At 41.6% G+C, this 25,640-nt stretch overlaps 1 protein-coding gene across 1 annotated transcript; it reads left to right on the forward strand.

Moving 5' to 3' along the window:
• The first annotated feature begins 380 nt into the window (after positions 1-380).
• meak7 (MTOR associated protein, eak-7 homolog) lies at positions 381-10,557 on the forward strand. The gene is made up of 9 exons (XM_061722536.1): positions 381-454; positions 1,443-1,616; positions 2,842-3,105; positions 3,191-3,335; positions 3,419-3,630; positions 5,122-5,308; positions 6,472-6,590; positions 7,817-7,996; positions 9,767-10,557. Exons 2-9 carry the CDS (start codon positions 1,449-1,451, stop codon positions 9,890-9,892), a joined length of 1,401 nt encoding a protein of 466 aa, XP_061578520.1. The 5' UTR covers positions 381-454; positions 1,443-1,448; the 3' UTR covers positions 9,893-10,557.
• Positions 10,558-25,640: the final 15,083 nt, after the last annotated feature.

Here is a 25,640-nt window from a genome sequence, read left to right on the forward strand (position 1 = left end):
GCTGTATAAAAATATCAAACCTGAATAATGAATTATAAGTAACTAATGAGTTATTAAACATGACTATGATGACATACAGGTAGAAATTACATTAAATTATTAAAATATGCTAATTATGTCCCACTCAGTTGTTTATTAAAGTACTGCCTTTGGCATGCAAGAAAACAGCACTCAAGCCTATTCTAAATAAAAACCAAGACAAATATATCTATGTTTATAATGGCTCAAAGATATTCAAAACGATTAACTTTACTTTCCAAAACCTTCAGCTGTTCTTGAACGCCCCGCTGGCTGCCTCAGACTGAGCCCGCCCCCTGGCGCCAGGGACCAATAGAAGTGAAGCACGTGAGCGTTTAGGCTCATCTGATTGGCTGGTACCAGCGTCAGTCAGATCAGAACCAGGAACTGTCTCATCCAGGTGAAGATGGAGAGATCAATTTCTTTTATTTAAGAGGTTAGCAGCTCACATACACATTTATTTCAATTTTGCAGGATGCCCTGGATATTATCTTTCCGTAATGTCAAATGCATGTAACTTGTATACGCAAAAAAATAAAACAAAACGTGTTTTTGTTGTCAGTTTTAGCTAACCCTGTTCCAGCATGTATTTAGCTCCCAGAGCTAACAGCTGATAAACATGAACCACTGAGTTTAAAATGCTGTGACAGTTAAAGTTAATTTATATGCGGACTATGACCTAAGAAAGAATAATTTAATACAAGGTATTTCCTGCCTTTGAGGAATTTAGCGGCAGATATGTCTGGAAAAATATAGGCCTAATGTATATGGATTTAAAAAAGTAGTAAACAAAAACGTTTTAAATACCTTTGACAAAAATTCACATTATGAGATATGTTACAATTGTCTAAAGTCATCTGGAAGAGGTGTGGAAATGACATCCTTTAGATGAATGTATAGGTGATATTTATAGAAGCACATCTTCTCCTGACATTCATGTATGACACTTATTTAACATTTATGGGAACCCACAAATATATCAGGGGGTTTCGTGGATAAATGTACACATTGTTTTATGGAGTCTTTTATTTGTTGATAACAGGGCAGAGACAGGAAACATGGCGCAAGAAAGTAGGGATGAGGATCTGTAAAGATCATTGTCCATTGGTTGTTATGGACAAAACAATGAAACACTGAAAAAAAGAAAAAGTTGGAGCGTTTTGCTAAAATGTTACTAAAATGACAGAAATGTTCTTGTTAAGGTATTGTGTTGCATTGCAAATTGATGACAGAGAAAAAAATAACTAATCTATTATGAGGTACAATGAAAATACACACAGTGCAGTGTACAGTGAACAACCTGAAAGGGGCTAAAATGCTCTGCCAGCACCGGAGATTAAGACACATGAAGACCCCTTTAACAAACTGCATGAAAACTGTTGCTGGACATTTAGTTAACTAATGTTTTTTTTTTTCACATACAGAGCAACATGGGTAACACAGAGAGTGTGGTGTTGCAGAAGCGGCTGGCCCGCTTTCGCCCCGAGGAGCGGCCTGTGATCGAAGGCGTGTTTGACCAGCTCCAGGGTGCTGGGGGCCCCTCAGGGGCCCCAGGGAAAGCAGCATCGGGAAAGATTCTCACTCTTGAGATGCTTCAGGTGGGCCTCCTGAAGGGCTTTCAAACATTTTGAATGTAGAAATAAAACCTATGCTTTATCATTTGATTATTCTTTTATTAAATGCTTTCTAATCAAGGCTTCCTATGAGATACTGAAGGGACATTTTATAAACCTGATTAATGCTATTTAAGGGCTTTAATGTAGGCCGAGCAGTCACTTGTATGATCTTTAAATAAGTTTGAGTTATTAAGTGACAGAAGTGTTGTGTTAGAACTCTGACCTGGATGGTCATCTTTACTTTTCTACTAATTAAAATTCATACTTCAAGTTTCCTCACCCTTCAGGTCTCTGTACAGCTGGAACATGGCTTTCTTTGTTACAATGGCACTCAGTTGTCAACCAGAAATGGAAACCTTTATTGTGTTGAGTCCACTATACATTAGGTCTTCAGATGAAACAGGCCATCAATTATATTTTACTTTTTTTCTTTCCCACTCCTTAATTGTTGCAAGTGTGATGACATGGTGCATTCTGCGAAGGTCAACAGTTTAAAGTCTACCTGGGCAGCAGTAGCTCAGGTGGTAGAGCGGGTCGTCCAATGATCAGAAGGTTGGCGGTTCGAATCCCGCTTCGTCCCAGTTGCTGTCGTAGTGTCGTTGGGCAAGACACTTTGTTTGGTGGTGGTCGGAGTTTGGTGCAATATGGTAGCCACACTTCTGTGGCTACAAAACGTAGCTACCACCACCGGTGAGAATGTGTATGAATGAATAATGATCTCTGCAAAGCGCTCTGGGTGCCTTGAAGGGCGCTATATAAAACCAAGTCATTATTATTATTATTACTGCCTTCTTTGACCTCCTTCAGCCTTGAGTGATGTCAGAATATGTGCGTCACATCATTTGTGGTGTTCCCGACATAATTGACTTTCATTTTGCAAACTTTCAACATTCAGGACGTCACTTTCAGCTCCTTCCCCTGGACGGAGTAAAAATAAGGAGCATAAAAAAAAAAAATAAGGAGCATCCTTATTTTTTTGGAAACCAGTCTTTCACTAACATTACCAATAACCTTTTCAGCAACGAGTCCCAGAGAGATGCACTGCATCTTAATTCTATCAAAAAGGGCAAAGTTGTTAAAAAATGTGTTAAACAATATCAGCATATAAAAAATATTGTTTCTCATTTCCTGAATCCCTATTTATTTTTGTCACGAATCCTATATTCTGTGGCCTTTCTGTGACCGATCTTTCCTGGTCCTCCTGCAGCTGGCCATGGGCACCATGGCACCAGAATCCTTGGTGAGGAGGGTCCACCGGTGCATATGTTCCATCGATCCCGGACTGACGACACCAAACACCTCTGGCAAGACCAACCAACCCGCTGCCTCGGGGGTGGGCAGAGAACAGCTGACTGTCTTTCTTGCAGACACCTTGCGAGGCACTGCAGAGGAACGGGCTCCTCTTGTCATGGCCATGTCCCAGCATGCATCAGGGGCAGCAGCAGTTGTCACGTGTGAGCAAGTAGCAGAGGTGAGTTAGATGGCGACATTCAACAGGAAATAAGAGTGTCTGTTGTGGTTGCAGTCTACTTTTGACTTTCACCATCTCTCTGCAGTTCCTGCAGGACCTGATATCTGCTGTAGTTCAGATCCTGGTCCACAGAGGGCGCCTGCAGGGCTGGAAACCAGACAGAATGGGGGACAGCTCCCTGGGTGTTAAACTCCTGGCAGAGCAGATGTGTTCTGAACTCAAGCCCTCAGGTGAACTATTCATATGAATTTTTTGGGACTTGATGACATAAGACTACGTAACCACTCACATCCAGCTCTGTTTAACTCCTCAGATCAGGGAACTTGTGATGTTTCTTGTCTGGAGGACTGGATCTTTAGGGTCTCTCAGGTTTCCGTGTACTTGGAGATGCTGGTGGCTGAGGGACTAAATGTGTCTCTGAGCAGCCGCCCTGCCCCGACACTGCTGCCCCCGTGCAGGGAGACGCCCTGGAAAGAGTTGAGGTGTCTGCTGGACCTTCCCACGCTCATGTTTCTGGCTCCACAGGTCAGCAAGAAGAGATTCTGACTACATTTGTTGTTGTTTCTTTTGTTGTTTCATCAGGATCTGATATTGATAAATTCCCTTCATGTATTTTTCCCAAAATACAACTTTGAAACACCCAATTGTAGCCGTGTAGGTATATGTATTTGTTGAGCATAAGTAGTATTGGTCACACAAGGCTAAAGACAATCATTCACAATAAAAGTGTAACAATGTGTAACCTCTCAAAGAGCGTTTACTTCATGATTTTAGATTCTTCAGTGGCTCAGAATAAAAACTTCTGAGTGGGTGGCTTTAAGTTTTGCATTAGACTCTCAGGTTACAGAAATGCGTTTTAAACAGAGCCTCAGGTTGTAATGGGAAGGAGACGACATTAAACTGGAACTTGATCCTGATGAGTCCCAACATGAGTTATTGTTTCAGTTAATGTTAAGACTCAGAGAAGGTGATGAGATACTGTACGTTCTACATCTGGTTTCAATTGTGAAGCATGGGAGAGGCAGTATGATGGTGTACAGTGTCTTTCTTGGGGAAATGTCAGAGATTTAGTCAGAGTTAAAGTAGATAAAATGAATGCATCTTGAATGACATGAAAAGTATCCGTTGCTGGTGGACTACTGTTATACTTTGTCAGCAAGCATGTCAGCAGAGCAAGATGGCTAATCTGTTGCACTTTTCAGCTAATTTGCTGAACTCATACATTTGTGATACCTTGATATTCAGTAGCAAAGAATGTCTCCAGACCTTTACTTGTTAGATATTCTGGTTGCTAAGTTGTAATTTGTCCATCACATGGTCACATTCACGGTTACAGTGTCGGTATTAATGTTCGATTAGAGCTGAAATTATATGTCCTTGACTCAGATAATTACGTTTAATTCATATCGACTACCATAAAGGTTTTTAATGAGTTGTTTTGTTGTGTTTTTTTCGTTTACTGCAATAACTAAATTCTAACAGAGTAAAAATGTTTTGTTTCAAGACAATTAGAAGACTATTTGACTATTTTGCTAGTTATAAAAATTCAAGTTAAAGTTACTCCAATAGCAGAGATATTTTTTGATAAAATACCACTTTGACTAGATTTAGTAAGGTTAGGCTGTTTTTGCAGTGTAACCAAAGCATTTGATTGTTCTTTGAGCTGTGTATATTTTAACAGTGATCAAAGTTTCATCAGATTCAGATAAGTCTTGTGTATTTTTTTTATGCTTAGTTTTTGTCCCTGTTAGGGTTGTTTTGTTTTTCTCCATTGTGGTTTTGTTCAAAAGAACTTACAGATGTGGTTTGCTTCCCTGTTGGTTGCTTGCTTTCTTATGATGGGAAGACACTAAACTTTATACATTTCCTTCTGTCCTGTCCTGTTCCTACCATCTTAATCAGTCACAATACCTAAAGGAGAAAAACAAATGAATTGATGTAGTGTTTCACCTATTCATGTTTACACACAGAGATTATACTGTTTATATACTTTGCTCCCTCCGTTTATCTTTACAGTTGCCAGACAGCTACAGCGCCCCCTGGAGGCTTGTGTTTTCCACGGTGCTGCACGGGGAAAGCTTCACCAGGATGGTGGCCGGCCTGACAAAGCGAGGGCCCACGCTGCTGCTCATCAAAGACACTAAGGGTCATGTTTTCGGGGGCTTTGCGTCACATGGTTGGGAGGTCAAACCTCAGTTCCAGGGTGAGGAAAGGGAGCAGCTTCACTCTCCTTCCATTCATGCTAACCTCACATAACATCATCTCTGGTTTGTAGCATCACATAGTTTGGCAGGACCACACATTTAAATGAATGGATTTTCTTTTTCTACAGGTGAAACACAGATTTTTGCCATGTGTACCTTCAACTAGTTGTTTAATTATATTTGGAAAGGTTTGCATGCAAAATGTTGATGAGTTATCCCTGTACTCAGCCTTTTGTACATTATAATGCAATTATTACCAATGGTTACAGCTTGTATCGGTGAGAGTTGAAATGTAGATCTGACACCTTAAACTCAGATTTGCCCCAATCCCTTAACTATACAAGACTCTGAGATACTTACACCTTCATTTGAAGCAGCAACTCAGTCCCAAACAGAGTGGATAATCCACCCTTTTCTGGTTGGAGGCTCTACTGCTCATCCTGACTGGTCCACATTTGGCTGCAAACTACCCCAGCTAGTGCTGGAGGTCTTGATTAAATTATCAGGACCCCATTATATGCAAAAAGAATGGAGACTCTCTGCCCTCTGTTCGCTTCTCAAAGTTCTGTCCACTAAGGTTATGAACACAATCTGATACAAAGGGGAACCCTGGCGGATTCTGACACCTACTGGAAATGATTGAGACATATTTCCAGCCATGCAAACCAAGCACGCACTCTGGTTGTACAGGACCGAATGGCACGCAGCAAAGTGCAGAATACCCTATAGTGCACTTGTCACAGGATGCCACGGGTAATACAGACTTAAACTTCTCCAAAACTAGAAAACACAAATAGACTAGTTGGGCAATCTCCCAGGCACCCTCCAGTATCCCAGACCAGCTTGTTTCAAAAACACAAGGTCACCCATAAATGCAGATGAATTTATACTTTTAAATCTATTATGCTGTGGTGCTCGTGGGTAGAGACACATAAACACTGATAGAGGGACATATTGAGGAAGTAATACTACTTGTTTGAATACTGTGGAGCGTCACCTGACTTCTCTCTCAGATCTTCTGTATTTGTATATGTGTGTGTGTGTGTGTGTGTGTGTGTGTGTGTGTGTGTGTGTGTGTGTGTGTGTGTGTGTGTGTGTGTGTGTGTGTGTGTGTGTGTGTGTGTGTGTGTGTGTGTGTGTGTGTGTGTGTGTGTGTTTGCAGGTGACTCCAGATGCTTCCTGTTCACTGTGTTCCCCAGTCTGAGAGTTTATACAGCCACAGGATACAACCAACACTTCATGTACCTCAACCAGAACCAGCAGACCATGCCCAACGGACTGGTGAGACCATCTTTACTCAATGGAGGATAACTTTATCTTAAACTTTTTCTTGTGGCCTATAGTTAGTTCAGGCAAAGCTTGAAGTGTAATAATCACTCTTTGAGGCAGAAACCATTATTAAAAACTGTGCAATATCAACTTTATTAAGAAAGAAAATGTAAAAAAAAATGTTAGGAGGTTTTAATGTTCATGTCTGAACTTAAGACATTCAAAGTTATTTATGGTTCAGTGATGCAATAATTCAGATCCTTTAAAGCGTACACAAGACTGGATCTGCAGGAGGGATGCAAGGCTGTGATTTGTGGTTAGGGTTGGATCAGACAGAATAATTGACTCATTCCAGCACCGGCCTGTGATTAAAATACAGTTTTGTTTTGATTGGTAGTTTGACCTTTTGATGAATAGTGTAGATGACGATACACAAGTGTGTCTGGTTTATTCTAACGGAAACACAACAGAGCTGCAGGCATCAGATTTAATGAAGGAGGAGCTTTATGTGATTGTTTTGTGAGATTGTGTGATTTTTCTTTTTAAAAAGGGTCTGATAATTATATCTTACAGATGATTTATCTACGATGGACTTTGGATTGATTGTGAATCTCAGTGGCTTTCAGCTATTACTGTCACTGTTGTGGAAGAGGAAATATTAACTGATAAACTTCCAAAAGCTAGCTGACTACGGAAGAGTATTAGGCCCCAGGCAGGAGAAAAATAAAAATAATATTTTAGAGGAGGAAGATTTTTTTTTCATTATGCACTTCGAGAAAAAAGTCGAAATGTCGAGATTAATGTTGAAGTACAATTTCGAGAAAAAGGTCGAAATGTTGAAAAAAAAGGCAAAATTTTGTGAATAAAGTTGAAATGTTGAGAAAAAAGGCAAAATTTCGACTTTATTCACGAAATTTCGACTTTATTCTTGAAATTGTATTTCAACATTAATCTCAACATTTCGACTTTTTTCTCGAAGTGCACAATAAAAAAAAATCTTACCTTCTCAAATATTTTTTATCTTGCATGGCCCTAATACTCTTCCGTAAGTTGACTGTCTTAACTAATAGGAGTTTCATTGCAGGAGTATTGTTGTCAACATTAAAATACAAAAATGCATATATTAAACTTTGAAATGTCCTTCCGAAGCGATACGCAAGACTACTATCATTTAGTTTGGTGTACTCGTCTTAATTCAGATAGATACCATGACGCGCTTGTAATCCGTACTTTTTCAGGGCATGGGCGGTCAGCATGGCTACTTTGGCTTGTGGCTGGACAGCGAATTTGGCCGTGGTCACAGCCGTGCACGGCCCAAGTGCACCACCTACAGCAGCCCTCAGCTCTCTGGAGAAGAAGACTTCACCCTGGACTCAGTGGAAGTGTGGGCGGTGGGAAAGCCACCAGAACCAGAGGAGGTCAGGGTTTTTTACCGAACTTAGAAATAATTAAATGAGATGTGTTCTGTGTTCAAAATAGGTGCTTTTTGTTTTACAACTCTCCGCTTGAAGAAGGCACTAAGGCTCTACAAAAAAATTGATTGCTTTAAGATTATTCAAAGCTTCAGTCTAATAAAAAGGACAGCAGGTGGTAACAACTCTGACTTTTAGAGTCCCATGTAATATCCACTTAGAAACCTACCATCTAGTCACACCTTTATGCTAAAAAAGCCTTGTCCTTACAACAGAATAGGAGAGTGACTTAGATATTGTTGCACAGTTCTTTAGCCACGTTTCCCACCATTGCAGTGCTACTTAGGGCCAATCCCAATACACCTCCTACTTTCTACCACTAGCCCTCACTCACTACCACTAGCCCTAAAAATAACTAGCCCTAAAAATAAGTAGGGCCCTTGCAATCTTCCCTAGGGATTGGGACACCACTTGCTACGTCACTGCGTGGTTTACGTTCGGGTACGTAAGCGACTGCGTAGTTACGTTTGCACATACGTCACACCATATCAGGAAGCCGAGAGCTAAAAGCAAGCTAGAAGCTGTTTTAATTTCCGCTGTAGCGCTGTTAATATGCCACTTTATTAAGTTTTAATATTTTTTCAGGCGTAAAAGTAACCGTTAAGATCCCCAACCTGGGCTCAGTTTATCCAAATAACGCCTGTTAAGAAATTTGCTCCGATGTTTTCGGGATGAAAACAGCCTGCCAGCTCGGGAGCTGATTTATGGTTCTGCGTTAAATCGACGCAGAGCCTACGGCGTAGGGTACGGCGTAAGGTACGGCGTAGGGTACGGCGTAGGGTACGGCGTATGGTACGGCGTATGGTACGGCGTATGGTACGGCGTAGGGTACGGCGCGCGTCGCCGCGTAACCTACGCCGTAGGCTCTGCATTGGTGTAACGCGGAACCATAAATCAGCCTTTATTCTGGCGAGGTCTGAAAAGACTTTGCAACAACGGGCAAGCGAGTGATTATGTACATTCACTGAGTGAATATTATGAAAGTAAAATATATATTTCTCGCTTGAAATGTAATCAAAATGCATTTTTATGCAGAAACTAACTCAAAATATTGATTTTATTCACTAAAAATTAGAAATGTCTGCCATGTTTTTTTTTTAATTCAATCTACAAATGATGAGGGAAATTTTTCTGGCCCTCGGTCAGCGAGTCAGCATCTGAAATCCCTAGCTGTGAAGGGGTAGATTCATACACACTACCCCTCGATATGCACACTACCCCTAGATGCAAAGAGGAATTGGGACACCACTACCCTCACGGGAACGCGCAAAATTTAGGGGTAGGGCTGAAAAGTAGGGCTAGGGGTGTATTGGGACTGGCCCTTAGTCTCCCATTTTTCTGGAAACTAGATATAACAAGTGACCGAGCTACTGGTGTCAGTCAGATCAACCTGAGTGTAATGTGTGCACCGCTTCATTAGATGGATGCAATTCAAAAACATCTAGCTTTTTGATGCCACTCATCTGGTTCATGTTGACTGGTGATGTAGGCACAGTGGAGAATCTGCACATATTAGTCTCTTCAATGAATGCTCATTTGTTTGTGTCATGTGTGCCATGAAAAGCCCTGCGCTGCGTCACACACAGGTACATCAGGCATGCAATTCAGCAGTCCACAAATAGAAAACATCATTTACATTCCACCTGGTTTACATTTTACATCTGTTTCCTTTGAAACCTGTGGTTCTTCTTTTTGACTTTATATTTGATCTTTCAGGGTGAGGAAGGGGAGGGTAAGAAGAGCATCCTGAATGTGGATCCCGAGGTTCAGGCCATAATGGAGATGACGGGGAAGACTCTGCACAGTCAGGGACTCCGAGAGCCAGAGGAAGACCAGGATTAGTGGCCAGAGACAATCTGACTGAGCCTTGCTAAGACTCACAGCCACTTGTACTGAAACATGCAGACATGTGAAGAAGTCACCTTCTCGCCCTTCCTGGGCCTTTTAACCTACAAAAGTTTTTTTTTTGTTGTTGTTTTTTTTAATTGCACTGAAGTCATGTTTTCACCAACTGGCTATATCAGGGACTCAGCTGTGAATACTGCATGACTCTTAAAATTTAGTAGCTTGAAAGTGGTCTGGAAAGCCTGACGTGTCATGAGTAACCAGGCTTCAGGCCCGCTTACAAAGGCTTGAATTAAGGCAACTGGAATTATTTTATTTTGTTTCTGAAGACGTTTCACCATCCATCCCGACAGCATCATCACTTCAAATGAGCTCTTGTCATCAGTACACAAGATTTAGGTGCAAATTCACTCTTAAGCTCCACTGATGCTAAAAAGGATACGCACATCATCACTTTTACCATTACGAAGATTGAGGGCATTTGTGTGTGGCAGTAGATTGATATGTGTAAATTATGTTGATCCGAGTGTAATAAAGATTACCAGTATTATAATCTATTTTATCAAGATTCAAGTTTTCAGTGCAATAAAATTCTGTCTTTGCTGTCCACCCTGATGCTGGCGCATATATGTAAAAATAATGGAATAAACAGACTGCAATAAAATGCAAAAATTGAATAAAATGAATTTGTAAATTCAATCAAAACTGAAAATCAATAAGTAATAACACCAAGAATAGGATAAGACAGAATGCAATTAGTAAATAAACCAATGGTACAGTGCTGGTATGTATAAATTGTCTGATGTGCAGTGAATATGCTGAAATGTGTAACACAGTTGTGCAAGAGCACGGTTGTAAACAGTAAGTAGTACATTGTAAACAGTAGTGCAGTTTAAGGTGACGAGGTGGTACATGAACGTGACTATTATCAGCTGTTCAGGAGTCTGATGGCAGAGGGTGGAAGTGTGTTCTGCATTTCAAACTTCTGTACCTCCGGCCCGAGGGTAGAGGAGTGAGCAGTCCGTGTTGTGGACGGGTGAGGTCTTTGAGCATGGAGCCAGCTGTCCTGTGGACTGGTAGTAGATGCTCTGCAGAGAGGGCAGTGGTGTCCCGGTGATCCTCTCGGCCGTCTCTCTGCAGGAGGCTGCGGTCTGCAACAGTAGTGTTGCCGTACCACGCTGCACCTGCTTGTGGTGCTCTCCGCCACACAGCTGTAGAAGTTGTTGAGGATCCTGGACTACTTGTGAATTGTGAATGTGTGACTTCAAACTTTTATTTTTGGGTGTAACTCAGAGAAAAGCTTGGATAATTTTTCTGGAAGTCTTCAGCATCAGGGATGATCGATGGGTCATCCCACATAAATAGGTCTATCCAGCTGTGAATTAAAGCACATAGTTCTTCAAACTACGGTACTTGTTTTGTACAGATTGGATGCACATCTAGATTTACTTGTTTTTCATTGTTAATGCTTGTAGTTACATTGAGTCCAGGACTTTGGGCAGGTTATCCATTTATAAGCCCATGTATGCCAAAAAAGAAAGAAAGAAAAAGTCTATATAACAACAGATGAAACTGTTGTCCATACAGATATGAATCTTGGTTGTATTTACAGTAATCAATTAATGGGTCTGCAGGTACGCATGTCTTGAACAAATAAAGCCTCAAATCTGCAATTCACCATACTAAATGAGAAGTTATGATACTTCACACTATACACTTTGTGCTCATCTTCAGGTCAAAAGTAAGATCTGCAGAAGCGTCTGCATGTTCTGGGTGTTATGAGTAAAGCTGTTACTGCTGATGCTGCTGTTTCGGTTCAGTTTCGCTGTACTGTAACTGAACCCGGCGCTTTTTTGACAAATGCTACACCCGTTATCTGATGTGTCAAAACCCCAAGCTTCACAAACCCAGCCTAAGCTGCAGTCCATATTCACAGCTACAGGCCGTCTCAGCTGGACCGTGTCCTCTCAACATCCTCTGAGCTGCACTGAACATGTTCATGAGAGTTTAACAAACTTTAAACCAAAATATTTGAGTAGGAGTTGCAACCTTCATCCATCAACAAAAATCCACGCAGTAATGACTAAGAGACGACGCTCATTATTATCATCATTATCGTGTCCTCACCCACATGACTTCAGCAGTATCCATGTCCCAGAGTCAGTGGGTTGGTTACCACGACCAGCAACCGCCATGATTCACTTCTGGTCTCTACCACAGACATAATATAGATTTGATATCGTCTATGACTCCCACATAGATTGCCATTGGGATTTTATTTTTGCCCGCTCTTGTTAATCATAAACAGGAGTCTAGTGTATCATATTACAGTAAGTTACACATGGCAAAACTCATCATTGTGCCATAAAAGGTGTTCAATAGTTTTGTAATGTTGTAAATGTATAACTTTTAATCTGGACAAATTGATAGGTATTAGGACAGCAGTTGTAAACATTAAAAAAAAAAAGGGCAGAGGTGCGGTTAAAACCCGCTTATTGATTTCTACGGTCTCAATCAAGAATACATTTACATGGAATATATACAGAAAGCTCAGAAAGCTCGTTTTTCCCATAAAAAACATTAATTTCCACGCAGATGTGAGTCTGTGTTTTCCATCCAGCCATTATCTATGATCTCATTCCTATTTGGGGTCACGGGGACCTGCTGGAGCCTAGCCCGGCTCTCTTCGCCAGTCAATCACAGATCTGTATGAAATAACCATCACAGAGAGTATACAGTTACTGGTTCAAGCTGTTCAAAACCACAACACTTTAACAGTTTTACATTAACCAAATATTTTTTCTTGTGCGTTCATATTTTTTCATGTAACATCAAAACAAAATATGAATTGTTTTATTAAAACAGAAAAATAGCATTTATTGATTAAAACTGAGATTTTTGTTCTGTTCAGAAGTTATAAAGTAACTCTAAACTGCATGTCATGCGCGGTCAGCATCACCAGCCTTCTGATCACCTGTCCGGACGCCACGGATCCCATGATTCCTCAGTTCTCCTCATCATGGACTGCACCTGTGCCCTCACCTGTTATCCTGCCTACTAATCCCCTGCACAGTCCCAGCTCATTGTGCAGAACTGTTTGGTCCACGTTACTTGTGAGTTCCAGCCTACACCAACTTACCTGTATCTGCATGCGTCTTTAGTCGCCGTGTTTTCATTATTAAACCTACTTTAGTGTCTGCCTGCTGCTTAAAAACCTGACACTGAACTAAAATGTGTTTCATGAATCAGTATTGGTTTACGGTGTATAAATGGTGTTCATGTGCTTGTGTGTCTATAGTAAATATTTAGTTGCAGTATTCACCTGTTAAGTTGCTTCGACATTACAGGGAAGCTGTCTTAGATGGTCAGCTTGTCTCATCGGTGTGCCTTCATGTGGTTTTGTCTCGCTGAGGCCAGACGGTCAGTAAAATGTAACCATAAACGTAGACTTGCATTCATACGAACACTTGTTCAGAGGCTGAAAGGCAGCCTTGTATTCATCCACCCTCCCCCTTCCACCGCTCTGCTATCATGCAAATAACCAGTCAACTTACTCATGCAAATCCATCGTATATTAGTCTTATAGCAATTCGCTCAGTGCCAAGGGGGATGTGGTCCCATAAAAAATATTATATTTTACAAATATGTTTATGTATGTAAGGATTTCAATATTGCCGTTCCAGAAGGGTGAGGTTGATTCAGGTCACATCATTATCTGCAGGTTTACCCAAATGTAAAATATTGCTGCTCTACAAAAACAATAAATAGCCTGCACAGATTGGGACGTTTTTTCTGGTGGGAGCCTGGATGAAAGGCTCTCTGTCATCACGGACTACATTCAATTCTGCATTTCCACAACAATTCCAGTAAAGGTCTTCAAGAAATATCCAAATTCAAAACCCTGGATTACACCACATATCAAGCACCGGTTTAAGGAAAAGCAGAAGGCATTTCAACAACAGGACTGGGTTTCAGTTAAACTCATAACACGACAGATAAAGAATGAAATCTACAAAGCAAAACTCAGATACAAAGAAAAACTGGAACTAGAATTCAGCTCCATGAACACCCGGCAAGCTTTCCAGAAGGTGAGAACACTCACGGGCCTGGACCCACGACCCAAGTCAGCTGCAATAAATGACCCTACAACATTTGCTGAGTCATTGAACACTTTTTATTCCCGTTTCGACACCATGGACTGTTCAGAGGAGTGTGAAGCGCTGCTGGAGACCCTCCCCCTCTCGGAGCCAGTGCATCAAGCTCCTTTTAGGGTGGAGGATGTACGTCGGCAGCTGGGCCGATGTAAACCTGGCAAGGCCCCAGGGCCAGACGGTATCCAGGGGCGGGTGCTGAAGGAGTGTGCCACGGAGCTCGCCCCCATCATGCACTCCCTCTTCTCGGAGTCCTACAGGACGGCCACAGTACCTACCCTGTGGAAAACATCCATCATCATCCCAGTGCCCAAGAAACCCCGCCCCTCAGAGCCCAACCACTACCGTCCAGTTGCACTAACCTCAATTCCGATGAAATGCCTGGAGAAACTGGTTCTTGACATCATCCTCCCATCTGTTGAACAACACATGGATCCATGCCAGTTTGCATACAAAGTGAGGAGGGGAACAGAGGATGCTGTGGCATGCCTCCTTCATTCACTCCTCCAACACCTTGAAACCCCCGGTAATTTCGCCAGACTTCTCTTCATCGACTTCAGCTCCGCCTTCAACACCGTCCAGCGCCACCTGATGATCAGGAAACTCCATCACCTGAACATCCCATCACTCCTCATCCACTGGGTTCACAGTTTTCTCAGCAACAGACCACAATCCACCAGAGTGGGCAGCGTGACATCATCATACGCCATCACCAACACCGGTTCCCCACAGGGCTGTGTGCTGAGCCCGTTCCTGTTTACCCTCTACACTAATGACTGCATCAGCCCCTCACCCACAAACACATATCTCAAATACTCAGATGACACTGTCGTAGTTGGACTTTTAGACACTTCACTCACAGAATACCAGAACTCCATTTCTCACCTCACACAGTGGTGCTCTGACAACCATCTGCACCTCAATGTGTCCAAAACCAAAGAACTGGTTATCACCTCCCCAAGCACAAGCAAGTCACCCCCCCTCCCCACCCACAACCCCATCAGCATCAACGGAGAAGCCGTAGAGGTGATAGATACTTTCAGATACCTGGGATTCATTATAGACAATAAACTCACCTTTGAATCACACATCCACGACATCCATAAACGCAGCCAACAAAGACTTTCTGCCATCAGAAAACTGAGAGCCCTCTCAGTGGCCCCCCACCTCCTACTGTTACTGTACAAGAGCATAATTCAGCCCATCCTCCTCTACTGCTCCTCCTGTTTCTTCAACATGTTGTCATCCCCCAACACAAAAAGACTGACACAAATCACTCACAGAGCTGCCAAAATCATTGGCCTCCCCACCCCCATCCTCTCTGACCTCAACACCATAGCCATAACACGCAGAGCACTCACCATCACCCAGGACCCCAGTCACCCCCTAAACCCGTACTTTGTGCTGCTTCCATCTGGCCGCCGGTACAGGTCCCTGACCTGGAAGAGGGTCAAGTTCAGCCGAAGCTTCGTCCCCTCTGCTATAACAGAACTAAATAGATTGCGTCGCTAAATGTGTGTTCCTGTTTAATGTGTATGGGTGGGTGATGTAATGTATGTATTTATGTATCTTGAGGTTGTGTGTGGCGTACGGGGGTGAAAACAAGTTTCCTTGCAAAGGACAAATAAAGCTGAATCTGAATCTGAATGCGACATGATACAGGTGTGTTGAGCCATTAGGCCACGCCCCTTTTTGACACTATTAGAATACGTAATTTTTCGCCACATGGGACGTGCGTGCCAAGTTTCACTACTTTTCGAGTAAGTTATGCGCCTCAAAAACGCAAATGTTTTCGGATAAAAGAATAATAATAATAATCTTTCCAATTTCAATAGGGCTTCGCACAAGCCTTGCTGGTGCTCGGTCCCTAATAATTAATCATGTTCTCAATACAAATGTCTACTTTGAGGGAAAAAAGGGTGATCAATCCTTTCATGTGTGGATAAGATGTATTGATTTCACTATAGAAAACCTTGGCCAGATTTGCTAAACTGGGCAAGTTAGTGGGGGTGGTGATGGTTCGTTCTGCATCTAAAAACTGATTTACAAACAAAACCTCCTTATTTTAGTAGTGGCCAGACTACTGGGAGCAGTGCAAAAGAGTGGTGAGTAACAGACATGTAGGTATGTTAATCAGGAACCTGTACTGTAGTTGACCAGCAACACAGGCGCAGCTTGTTTCCTGCAGCCACCGCACAGACAAGCCACACGAAAATAAACCTGATTAGTTGGTAGGTTAAAAAACTAAAAAGGTTTTCTGGCTCAGATTGAAAAAGAAGAGACTATTTATCAGCCCACTATTTGAATAAATAAACTCTAACTTTCACTTGTGCATCTGCAGACTTCACTCTTCTGTGGATACCAAAGTAACATTTAAAGACAACAAAGAAGTGATGCGCTTTTCCAAATGGACAGTAAAGTATACCTCCAAATTTACTGCAGAGGCTTGAAAACAATAAATGAAGATAATGGAGTGACCATCCCAAAGCTCTGACCTTACTCCACTAGAACATAAATGGCACTGAAATTGGATGTCCAAGTAAGAAGGCAACTTGACTCAGGTCCACCAGTTCTGTCATGGAGGATTGGGCCAGAAATCCAGTCACATATTGTGAGAGGCATGTGAAGGGTTGCCCCAAACATCTGAGCCAAGTTACACAGTTTAAAGACAGTTCAACCCCACGGTAAGTGAACTTTGGACTTGAAGTAAGTCATAAAAAAAAAAAAAAAGTTCTCTCATTGTGATGACTTGAACGATGTTAGGATTTCTGACTCCTAAAACAGGGTAAGTTTCCTTAACTTTAGTGCCAGACATGGAGAAAAACAAACAAACAAAAAAAAAAGTGTGTCTTTTTGTAAATAGTATACAAACAAAAGATGACCGGGACGGGACTCCAAAGTTACTTTAGATGGTTTGGATGGGAGACTGCATGAACTCCACCAAATTCCTAAAGGGAAGCAAATATTCCTTCTAATGAGATGGAATTTTTACATGACAGAAACTTCTTGGTGCTGCCATAAAACAAACCAAGTAAACATTAAAGGTATAAAAAAGGACACAATATGAAGAACGGCAAAGGTTTTGGCACAGAAGTAGCAGCATGAGCTCCTCTAGTTAGACAGGTTAACTTCAATTTCATGCCGTCTGTGTTTCATGATTTGACTTCACAGTAAATATGTTTTCATAAAGTCTTCATTTAGAGATCCCAAATGGATTTACAGATGTTATAGATCACTTTTTTCATACAACAACAGCTGTGGCTCATTTTCAGCCTGAAATAATGGCACAGTCTGCCGTGAATGGTGACGCATAACCCTCATTAAATCACGCTGTATAAATCAATAAAAGACATTTGTCAGCGGTTTTTATTAGTTTTTTTCCCTGGAAGAGGAACTTCTATTAATAAATATAAAACACTCTCCAGGGTGTACCCTGGACAGGTAACAAGACCATTGCTGAGCCACAGATAGACAACAACCAGCACTTTTTAGGATCACTAATGAACCTGACATCCCTGTTTTTGGACTTTGGGAGGAGGCTGGAGTACCTGCAGAAAACCCACACAGAAAGAGCCCTGCTGGAGCCCTGCTGCTCAAACCAGTAACCCCCATGTTGTCATCATGGTGCCCCCATCAAAGTCAAGTCACGTTAAAAAAAAAAAAAGACAGAATTAAACAAAATGAATCAGGGGCGGAGGCAGGGGAAGGGGAATAGGGGAAAACAGGGGAAGAAAAAAAAAGGGAAAAGGAAAAAAAAATATATATATATATATATAAAAAATTAAAAATGCTTAAAATCAAAAAGGGAGGGGGGCTTTCCTTTCACTGCCGTCCTACCTGCCTCTTGCTGGGGCTCCCGGTCGGGCAACTGGAGTCTGGTGGGGCCTCCTGCTCGCTTCCCTGACGCCCCGGTCTGACCTCACCCCTCATTGCAATACATAAATTACCAATTCTAACTCTAATAATTATTCCTGGCATTATCATGATATATTGTTTCATAGTGTATTATTATATTAAGTTATGAAATCTCATGGGATGTTAAACTATAGTATTATTATATTGTTATATATTATAGTATGGTGATATCATTTTGTTATATGTTATAATATTATAAAAATTATTATGTTATATTAGGATATCGTGCTACATCACTGTATATGATAATTATTTATTTGTTTATTTATTTATTCTCGAATTAATATTCTTGATCTATTTATCTATTTTCATTATATTATTTACACACACACACACACACACACACACACACACACACACACACACACACACACACACACACACACACACACACACACACACACACACACACACACACACACACACACACACACACACACACACCTAGATACATATCATTGTAACTGATGTCGTCTTTTGTCGCTGTTTGTACTGTACTGTATGTTAATAAATAAATACGTTTAAAAAAAAAAAAAGAAAAAAACCATACAGAGGAAACCCTCTTGCAGTTTTGTCTCTAGATGTCACACAAACCAGATTTACCACAAAAGCACCACCTTTTGTCGAGGCGCATGAAATGGGGCTTAAATGTGTTATAGTATGTACATAATGTTAAATAGATAGAGTTGGTGATGAGGTTCAGATGCCGGGAAAGGGTTTGCAGACCACAGTGCAAGTGGGAGGAGTCACATCTTATGGTCATCATCATCACAAATGACAAGATCAGCACTGTTTATGCACCACAGGGTAAAATTAAATGAATGCTCTTTCAATTAGTTTGATTTGGAAAGACAAAACTTCACATCAACTGCTGCACGGCAAGTAATAGATCTGAAGTCATATAACTTCCTAACTCCAGATCTATTATTACCTACCACTGCACCTGAAGTTAGATATTTAACTTTTTTTTAAATTTGAGGTGTTTCAATTACCGGTACACTATACTGTAGGTTTTTCTTTGCAATATTTAGGTTTTTTTTTTTTTTTTTTATTGATCTTTTTATAAGAAACAACATACACTTAACACATGGAAACGTGTAGTCGAACAGACGCATTATACATTGTCTCCTTTTTTTTTTTTTTTTTTTTTTTTTTTTTTTTAAACACACAAAACCTAACAAAGGAACAGAGTCTCTGTAGCGTTAAAAATTAAATAAACAGATGAGCAAGAAATGAAACTGGAAATAAATAAAACATAAAAAAAAACAAATTAAGGAGATGAAAAGAAAATTAAGGGAGGGGGGGGGGGTCAGTCGGTGGGTAGAGTCTTCAACGCGGTGAAGTGGTCTATGAACGATTGCCATTTGTGAATGAATTTAGCTGAGTTGCCTTTTACAGAGTATCTCACCTTCTCCAATTTAAGAAAAAACATAACATCACTAAGCCAAATAGAAATAGACGGGGACCTGGGGGATTTCCATAAAAGTAAGATACGACGTCTTGCTAAAAGGGATGTGAAAGCCAATACTTCTGACTGTGTGTGGCTGATATGTGAGGAGTCGACAGTGAGTCCGAATATTGCTAAGAGAGGGGCCATAACAACTTTTTTACCCAGAACTTTAGACATGATCACAGAATAATCACTCCAAAATTTCTGTAACCTAGGACAGGAGAAAAACATATGACTTAAATTGCAGGGAGAACCCTGGCATCTGTCGCATAAGTCTGCAACATTCGGATATATTTCCGATAATCGGGATTTTGATAGGTGGGCTCTATGCAGCACCTTAAATTGAATAAGTTCTAATCTAGCGCAAGGCGTGCTAGATCGTATGCTACGGATAGCTTTATCCCACAGCTCCCCTGTGAAGTCAAGGCCCAACTCTCGTCCCCAACCCTCCTGAGCTTTGTCTACAGAATGATCATCAAATGTCATACACAGTGCATATATCTTAGATATCAGAGACTTTTGACTGAGTTTCATAGTTAGAAGATCATCCCACGGTTGGTTCGCAGGAAGGGAAGGGAAGCATGGAAACAAAGCAGAGGCGCAGTGTCGAAGCTGGAAGTAGCGAAACAAATGGGAGGCAGGCAAATTGAACTTTGACCTCAGATCTGAGAATGTGGAAAAGATACCATCCTTATATAGATCCCTGAAGTGCTTAATGCCCCGGTTGTACCAAATCATAAAAGTGGTGTCTATTAGTGATGGAGGGAACAGATGATTCTTAGTAACAGGTGTATAGATGGATGGAGAAGCAAATTTAAAGTGGCGCCTAAACTGTGACCAAATCTTAAGGGAGGAAAGCACCACAGGGCTATTTGTAAACTTAGAGGGATTCAATGGTAAAGAGGAGGAGAGTAGGGCCGTTACAGAGGATGAAGAGAGTGACTGAGCCTCCAATCTGCACCATAATAACTCAGGAGACTGAAGCCAATAAATTAGTTTGTGAATATGCGCTGACCAATAGTAAAGCATAAAGTTTGGTAGTGCTAGACCCCCATTAAATTTAAATTTTTGGAGAAGCGAATACCTCACTCTGGGTGTCTTATCGGCCCATAAAAAGTTGGAAACAATTTGGTCAAGTGATTTAAAAAAAGATTTTGGTAGAAATAAAGGAGTGCATTGGAACAAAAAAAGAAATTTAGGCAATACAGTCATTTTCACTGTGTTAATTCTTCCTATCAGCGACAGTGGTAGGGAGTTCCACCTCTGTAAGTCCGCCTTCACTTGAGTTACCAGTGAGGAAAAATTAGCGGTGAAAAGAGAGGGCAGAGTGCGGGTCACATTAATCCCTAAGTATCTAAAGCCCGACGGGCTGAGTTTAAAGGGGATATCAGATTGTTTGAGTTGTAAAGCAGAGGAGTTTATGGGGAAGCATTCACACTTGTTAAGATTGACCTTATAGCCGGAGAAGGATCCATAATTCTTCAACAGAGATAATATTGGTGCAATGCTGGTTAAAGGGTCAGATACATATAAAAGGAGGTCGTCTGCATAAAGTGACAATTTGAGTTCCACATTGGACCTAGAGACTCCGCGAAATAGAGGAAGAGTTCTTAGAGCAATTGAAAGTGGTTCGACGGATAGAGCGAATAGCAAAGGGGAGAGAGGGCAGCCCTGTCTCGTGCCACGTGATAATGTAAAATAAGTGGAGTAGTTGTCATTGGTGTGAATGCTGGCCTGAGGGGAAGTGTAAAGAAGTCTAATCCACGATATAAACCTGTGTCCAAATCCGAATTTATGAAGTGTTGCAAAAAGATAGTTAAATTCGACACGATCAAACGCTTTTTCAGCATCAATTGCGATAACAACTTCAGGGAGTGGAGAAGAATCTTTAGAGAGAATCACATTAAGAAGTGTACGAACATTATAAAAGAGCTGGCGTCCCTTGATGAAACCATTCTGCTCCTCAGATATGATGCTAGGAAGGATCTTATCAAGACGAATTGCTAATGCTTTGGCTAAAATTTTGACATCCACATTCAGTAAAGACAAGGGCCTGTAAGAAGTGCATGATTCAGGGTCCTTGTCCTTCTTCAAAAGGAGGGCAATGGACGCCTGCATTAAAGAGGGAGGCAATGAGCCATGATCAAGGGACTCATTGTACATTGAAAGTAAAAGGGGGGCTAATTTGTCTTTGAATTTTTTGAAAAACTCAGCTCCGAACCCATCGGGACCAGGGGCCTTGTTGCTTTGCGTAGCTTCAATGGCGGCAGCAATTTCTTGCAAGCTGAAAGGAGCATCGAGGCCATTAGCCACATCCAAATTAATAGTAGGGACAGTGATATTATCAAGAAAGGAGGTCATTTCTGCTGTGTCAAGTGGAGATTCTGACTCATAGAGAGAGGAGTAGTATGACTTAAAAATTGTGTTGATGGCGATTGGATCGGTGGTAAGTGTGCCATTAGAATCTCTAATGCTGGGAATCAGTCTCGACGTTGCTTGCCTTTTTAATTGGTGAGCCAATAACCTGCTTGGTTTATCGCCGTGTTCATAATAGTTGGCATGAGCGCGTAATAGGAGCCGTTCAGAATCGGCTGTCGCTATAAGATCGAATTTTGACTGCAAATCAAGCCGTTGTTTCAGTAAACTCGGACTTGGGTTAACTGAGTTTAGTCTGTCTGTGTCCTGAATTTTAGATGTGAGCTCCTGTAATTTAGCCCTGCGGATTTTACTGGCGTATGCTGAATAAGAGATAATCTGTCCTCGCAAATATGCTTTGAGTGATTCCCATACTAGCGAAAAACTGGTAGAGTCTGTTTTGTTTAATGCAATGAAATCATCTATTGAAGCAGATATAGAAACATTAAATGCATCGTCGGATAAAAGCAATGGATTAAACCTCCAGGGAGAAGAAAAACGGGGGCGCTCAGACCATGTTATATTCAAAGTTAGAGGGGCGTGATCCGAAATAACAATTGGGTGGTATATGACAGAAGTAACTTTGGGGAGAAGAGAGCCATCAACAAAAAAATAGTCAATACGTGAATATGACTGATGTACTTGAGAAAAAAAAGAGAATTCCTTATCTCCAGGATGTGAGAACCTCCACGGATCAACAAGCCCGTTCTTGACTGTAAAATCGGTAATAGATTTTGACATAGAGGATTGAGTCAAAGTACGAGGATTCGAACGGTCCAAAGAAGGATTAATAACACAATTCAGATCACCGCCCAGTATTGTAATATGCGTATTTAAGAAAGGGAGGTTGCCAAACAGCCTATCCGTAAAATTGGGGTCATCAAAATTAGGGGCATATATATTCACCAACAATACAGGGTTACAGTATAGAGTGCCCGCAACAATAAGATATCTACCATTCTTATCAGATATTGTCCTGGAGACGGAGAAATTGACTCTTTTGTTGATCAAAATTGCTACTCCTCTAGACCTAGAATCAAAATTTTAATGAAAAATATCACCCACCCAAGCTCGTTTGAGTCTGAAATGATCTTTATTTCGCAAATGAGTTTCCTGAAGGAAAGCTATGTCAGTGTCTAAGCGTTTCAAATGTGAAAAAATCTTTGATCGCTTAATTGGATTATTCACACCTTTAACATTCCAGCTAGTGAATGTAATGTTTGATCCAGTATCAGGCTTGCGCAGATTACGATCGCTCATAGGCATTCTCTGAGAGAAAATAAGACCGACTCACCCACCACCAGAGGAGATATAAGGAAAAAAGGTAAAAGGGAAAACCAAAACAAACAAAACTCAGGAGTATATACATACCTACAGAGACAAAAAGCCAACATCCCATAACCCCCGCCCACCCACCCAACGCACATTAGATGATCCCATCCCCAAACGATGGAAACAGCCGTGCTGGCTTCAAAGGAAGCCATTCTCGAAAGGAGATGCTTTCGACTGTAAAGCACGAAAGAACGAAAACAAAATTAGCTCCTGCAGAGTTAAAACCTTAAAAAAAATTAAATAAAATATGAGGCATATGAAACCAACAATCTGAGCCATTCTGACGATCGCTGTCTTGTCAGGGTAACAACAAACGTTAATTAAAATTAAGGAGAGCTTTGGCCTATAGAACAATGATATATACATATATGTACTCGCACACCCACACAGACACGCACACACATGCACACAATTTAAGCAAAGACAGGGGTGCGTGCATATTTTCTAATCAAGGCATCATACCAGAGAAATGATTAGGCCTTCAATTTTAAACGGTGTTGTTCCCATTGATAGTTAGAAGAGAAGAAAAAAAAAAAATAAATAAATAAATAAATAAATAACTATTGATAAATTAAAAAAAAAAGAAAAAAAAAAGAAAATTACGACATAAAGTCCCATTTTCTGAATTGACTCAGTCACTCACCCCGGGCCAGAGTCCCGCATGGAGGCAAACGAAACCAACAATCTGAGCAATTCTGACGATCGCTGTCTTATCAGGGTAACAACAAACGTTAATTAAAATTAAGGAGATCTTTGGCCTATAGAACAATGATATATACATATATGCACTCGCACAACCACACAGACACGCACACACATGCACACAATTTAAGCAAAGACAGGGGTGTGTGCATATTTTCTAATCAAGGCATCATACCAGAGAAATGATTAGGCCTTCAATTTTAAACGGTGTTGTTCCCATTGATAGTTAGAAGAGAAAAAAAAATAAATAAAAATTAATAAATAAAAAAAAAAAAAAAAAAAAAATTACGACATAAAGTCCCATTTTCTGAATTGACTCAGTCACTCACCCCGGGCCAGAGTCCCGCATGGACAGCAAGCTGGATAAATCGTCCCAGAAAATTAGCTGGTAGTCACTTTTTTTATTTTCCTGATGAATGCCAGGGCTTCATCTGGCGACGTGAAGTCACGCTGCTGGCCGTCATGGGTTACACGCAGCCGGGCGGGGTACAGCAATCCATACCGGACTCCTTCAATCTCCCGCAGCTGACGGCGCACGTCATTAAAGGCAGCGCGCGCCCGCGCTGTCTTGGCTGTGTGATCCGGGAACACGGAGATGCTCATACCCCGGACTTTTATCCGCTGCCGCTCTCTCGCCTTTCTCAGGATGTCAGCGCAGTCGGTGTAGTAATGGAGCCTTGCCACTATTGCGCGGGGCCGCTCCCCGGTCTTCGGTCTCGGCATGAGGGTGCGGTGGGATCTGTCCACCACCGGCTCTGCGTCGAGGGAGAAGGCTTCCGCCAATAGCCTGGAAACACCTGCTGCAGATGAAGAGTCAGGATCCTCCTCCGGGACGCCAATAATCCGCAGGTTCTGCCGACGGGACCTTGACTCCAAATCCTCGCATCTGTCCTCCAGCCTCACATATTCTTTCGACAAGTGATCAACTTTTTTCTGGAGAGCAACGATGTCATCTGAGCAGCTTGAGAGCGAGAGCTCGATCCCAGCGACCGTGGCTGCGAGACCCGCGACGTCCGCCTTCATGGAGGAAATACTGCCAGAGAGATCAGCTTTAAGGGAAAGCAGCTCGGACTTAATGGACGTTAAATTCTCGTTCAGTGCTTGCTGAAGCTCTGACCTAAATACAGCCGCAACATCATTGCGAAGAGCGGAGAGAAGTTCGGTTTTAAGCCGGCTGAACTCCGCAGCTGGAACCTGCGCAGCGCAGGTGCTCTCCGGAGGAGGGGAATCACCGCGGGGCGAGGAGACGGCATGAGCAGCAGGCCGCGGGTTAGCTGGAGGGTTATTCCCCGCTTTGAAGGACTTTGGAGGCATTTCCGTGGTAAGTCGTCGAAGTAACCGCGTTGAAAATAGGTTAGTTAAAACCAAAGCCGTGGGAGTGATACAAAAAGTGCCAATAAATGCTGAATTAAAATTAACTCTGCAGGAGCTCCGCTAATTACGTCTCACCCCATGTAAAGCTAAGCCGGAAGCCAATATTTAGGTTTTTAACAGAAACTCACTAAAAGACATGCTTGATGGTTTTTTTTTTCAGCTTTTAGCTTGCTCCATAAACAGATGACAGTATGGGATCTTCCAATATTTGTTTTTTCCTTTATGGCGTGGAAAGCCATAGATGTCTGAGCTCTGGTCCCTGCAACTGATACCCAGGAGCCATTGGCTCTTCTGTGTTTGAGGGGCGGGTCTTTCCAATGGATCTAAAACAAGTCAAACATAACCTGCAAAAATGAGTAAGTGTCTTCCATCCTATACTGACCCATGTAAAGTTCTCCACCTCAGA

The sequence above is a fragment of the Cololabis saira genome, chromosome 5 (assembly GCF_033807715.1).
Source record: "Cololabis saira isolate AMF1-May2022 chromosome 5, fColSai1.1, whole genome shotgun sequence".
NCBI lineage: Eukaryota > Metazoa > Chordata > Actinopteri > Beloniformes > Belonidae > Cololabis > Cololabis saira.

Coding starts and splice junctions, on each gene's coding strand:
- meak7 (XM_061722536.1), top strand. CDS start 1,449: ATGGGTAACACAGAGAGTGTGGTGTTGCAGAAGCGGCTGGCCCGCTTT. Junction 3,631..5,121: donor TCATGTTTCTGGCTCCACAG/GTCAGCAAGAAG, acceptor TTATCTTTACAG/TTGCCAGACAGCTACAGCGC. Junction 5,309..6,471: donor GGTCAAACCTCAGTTCCAGG/GTGAGGAAAGGG, acceptor GTGTGTTTGCAG/GTGACTCCAGATGCTTCCTG.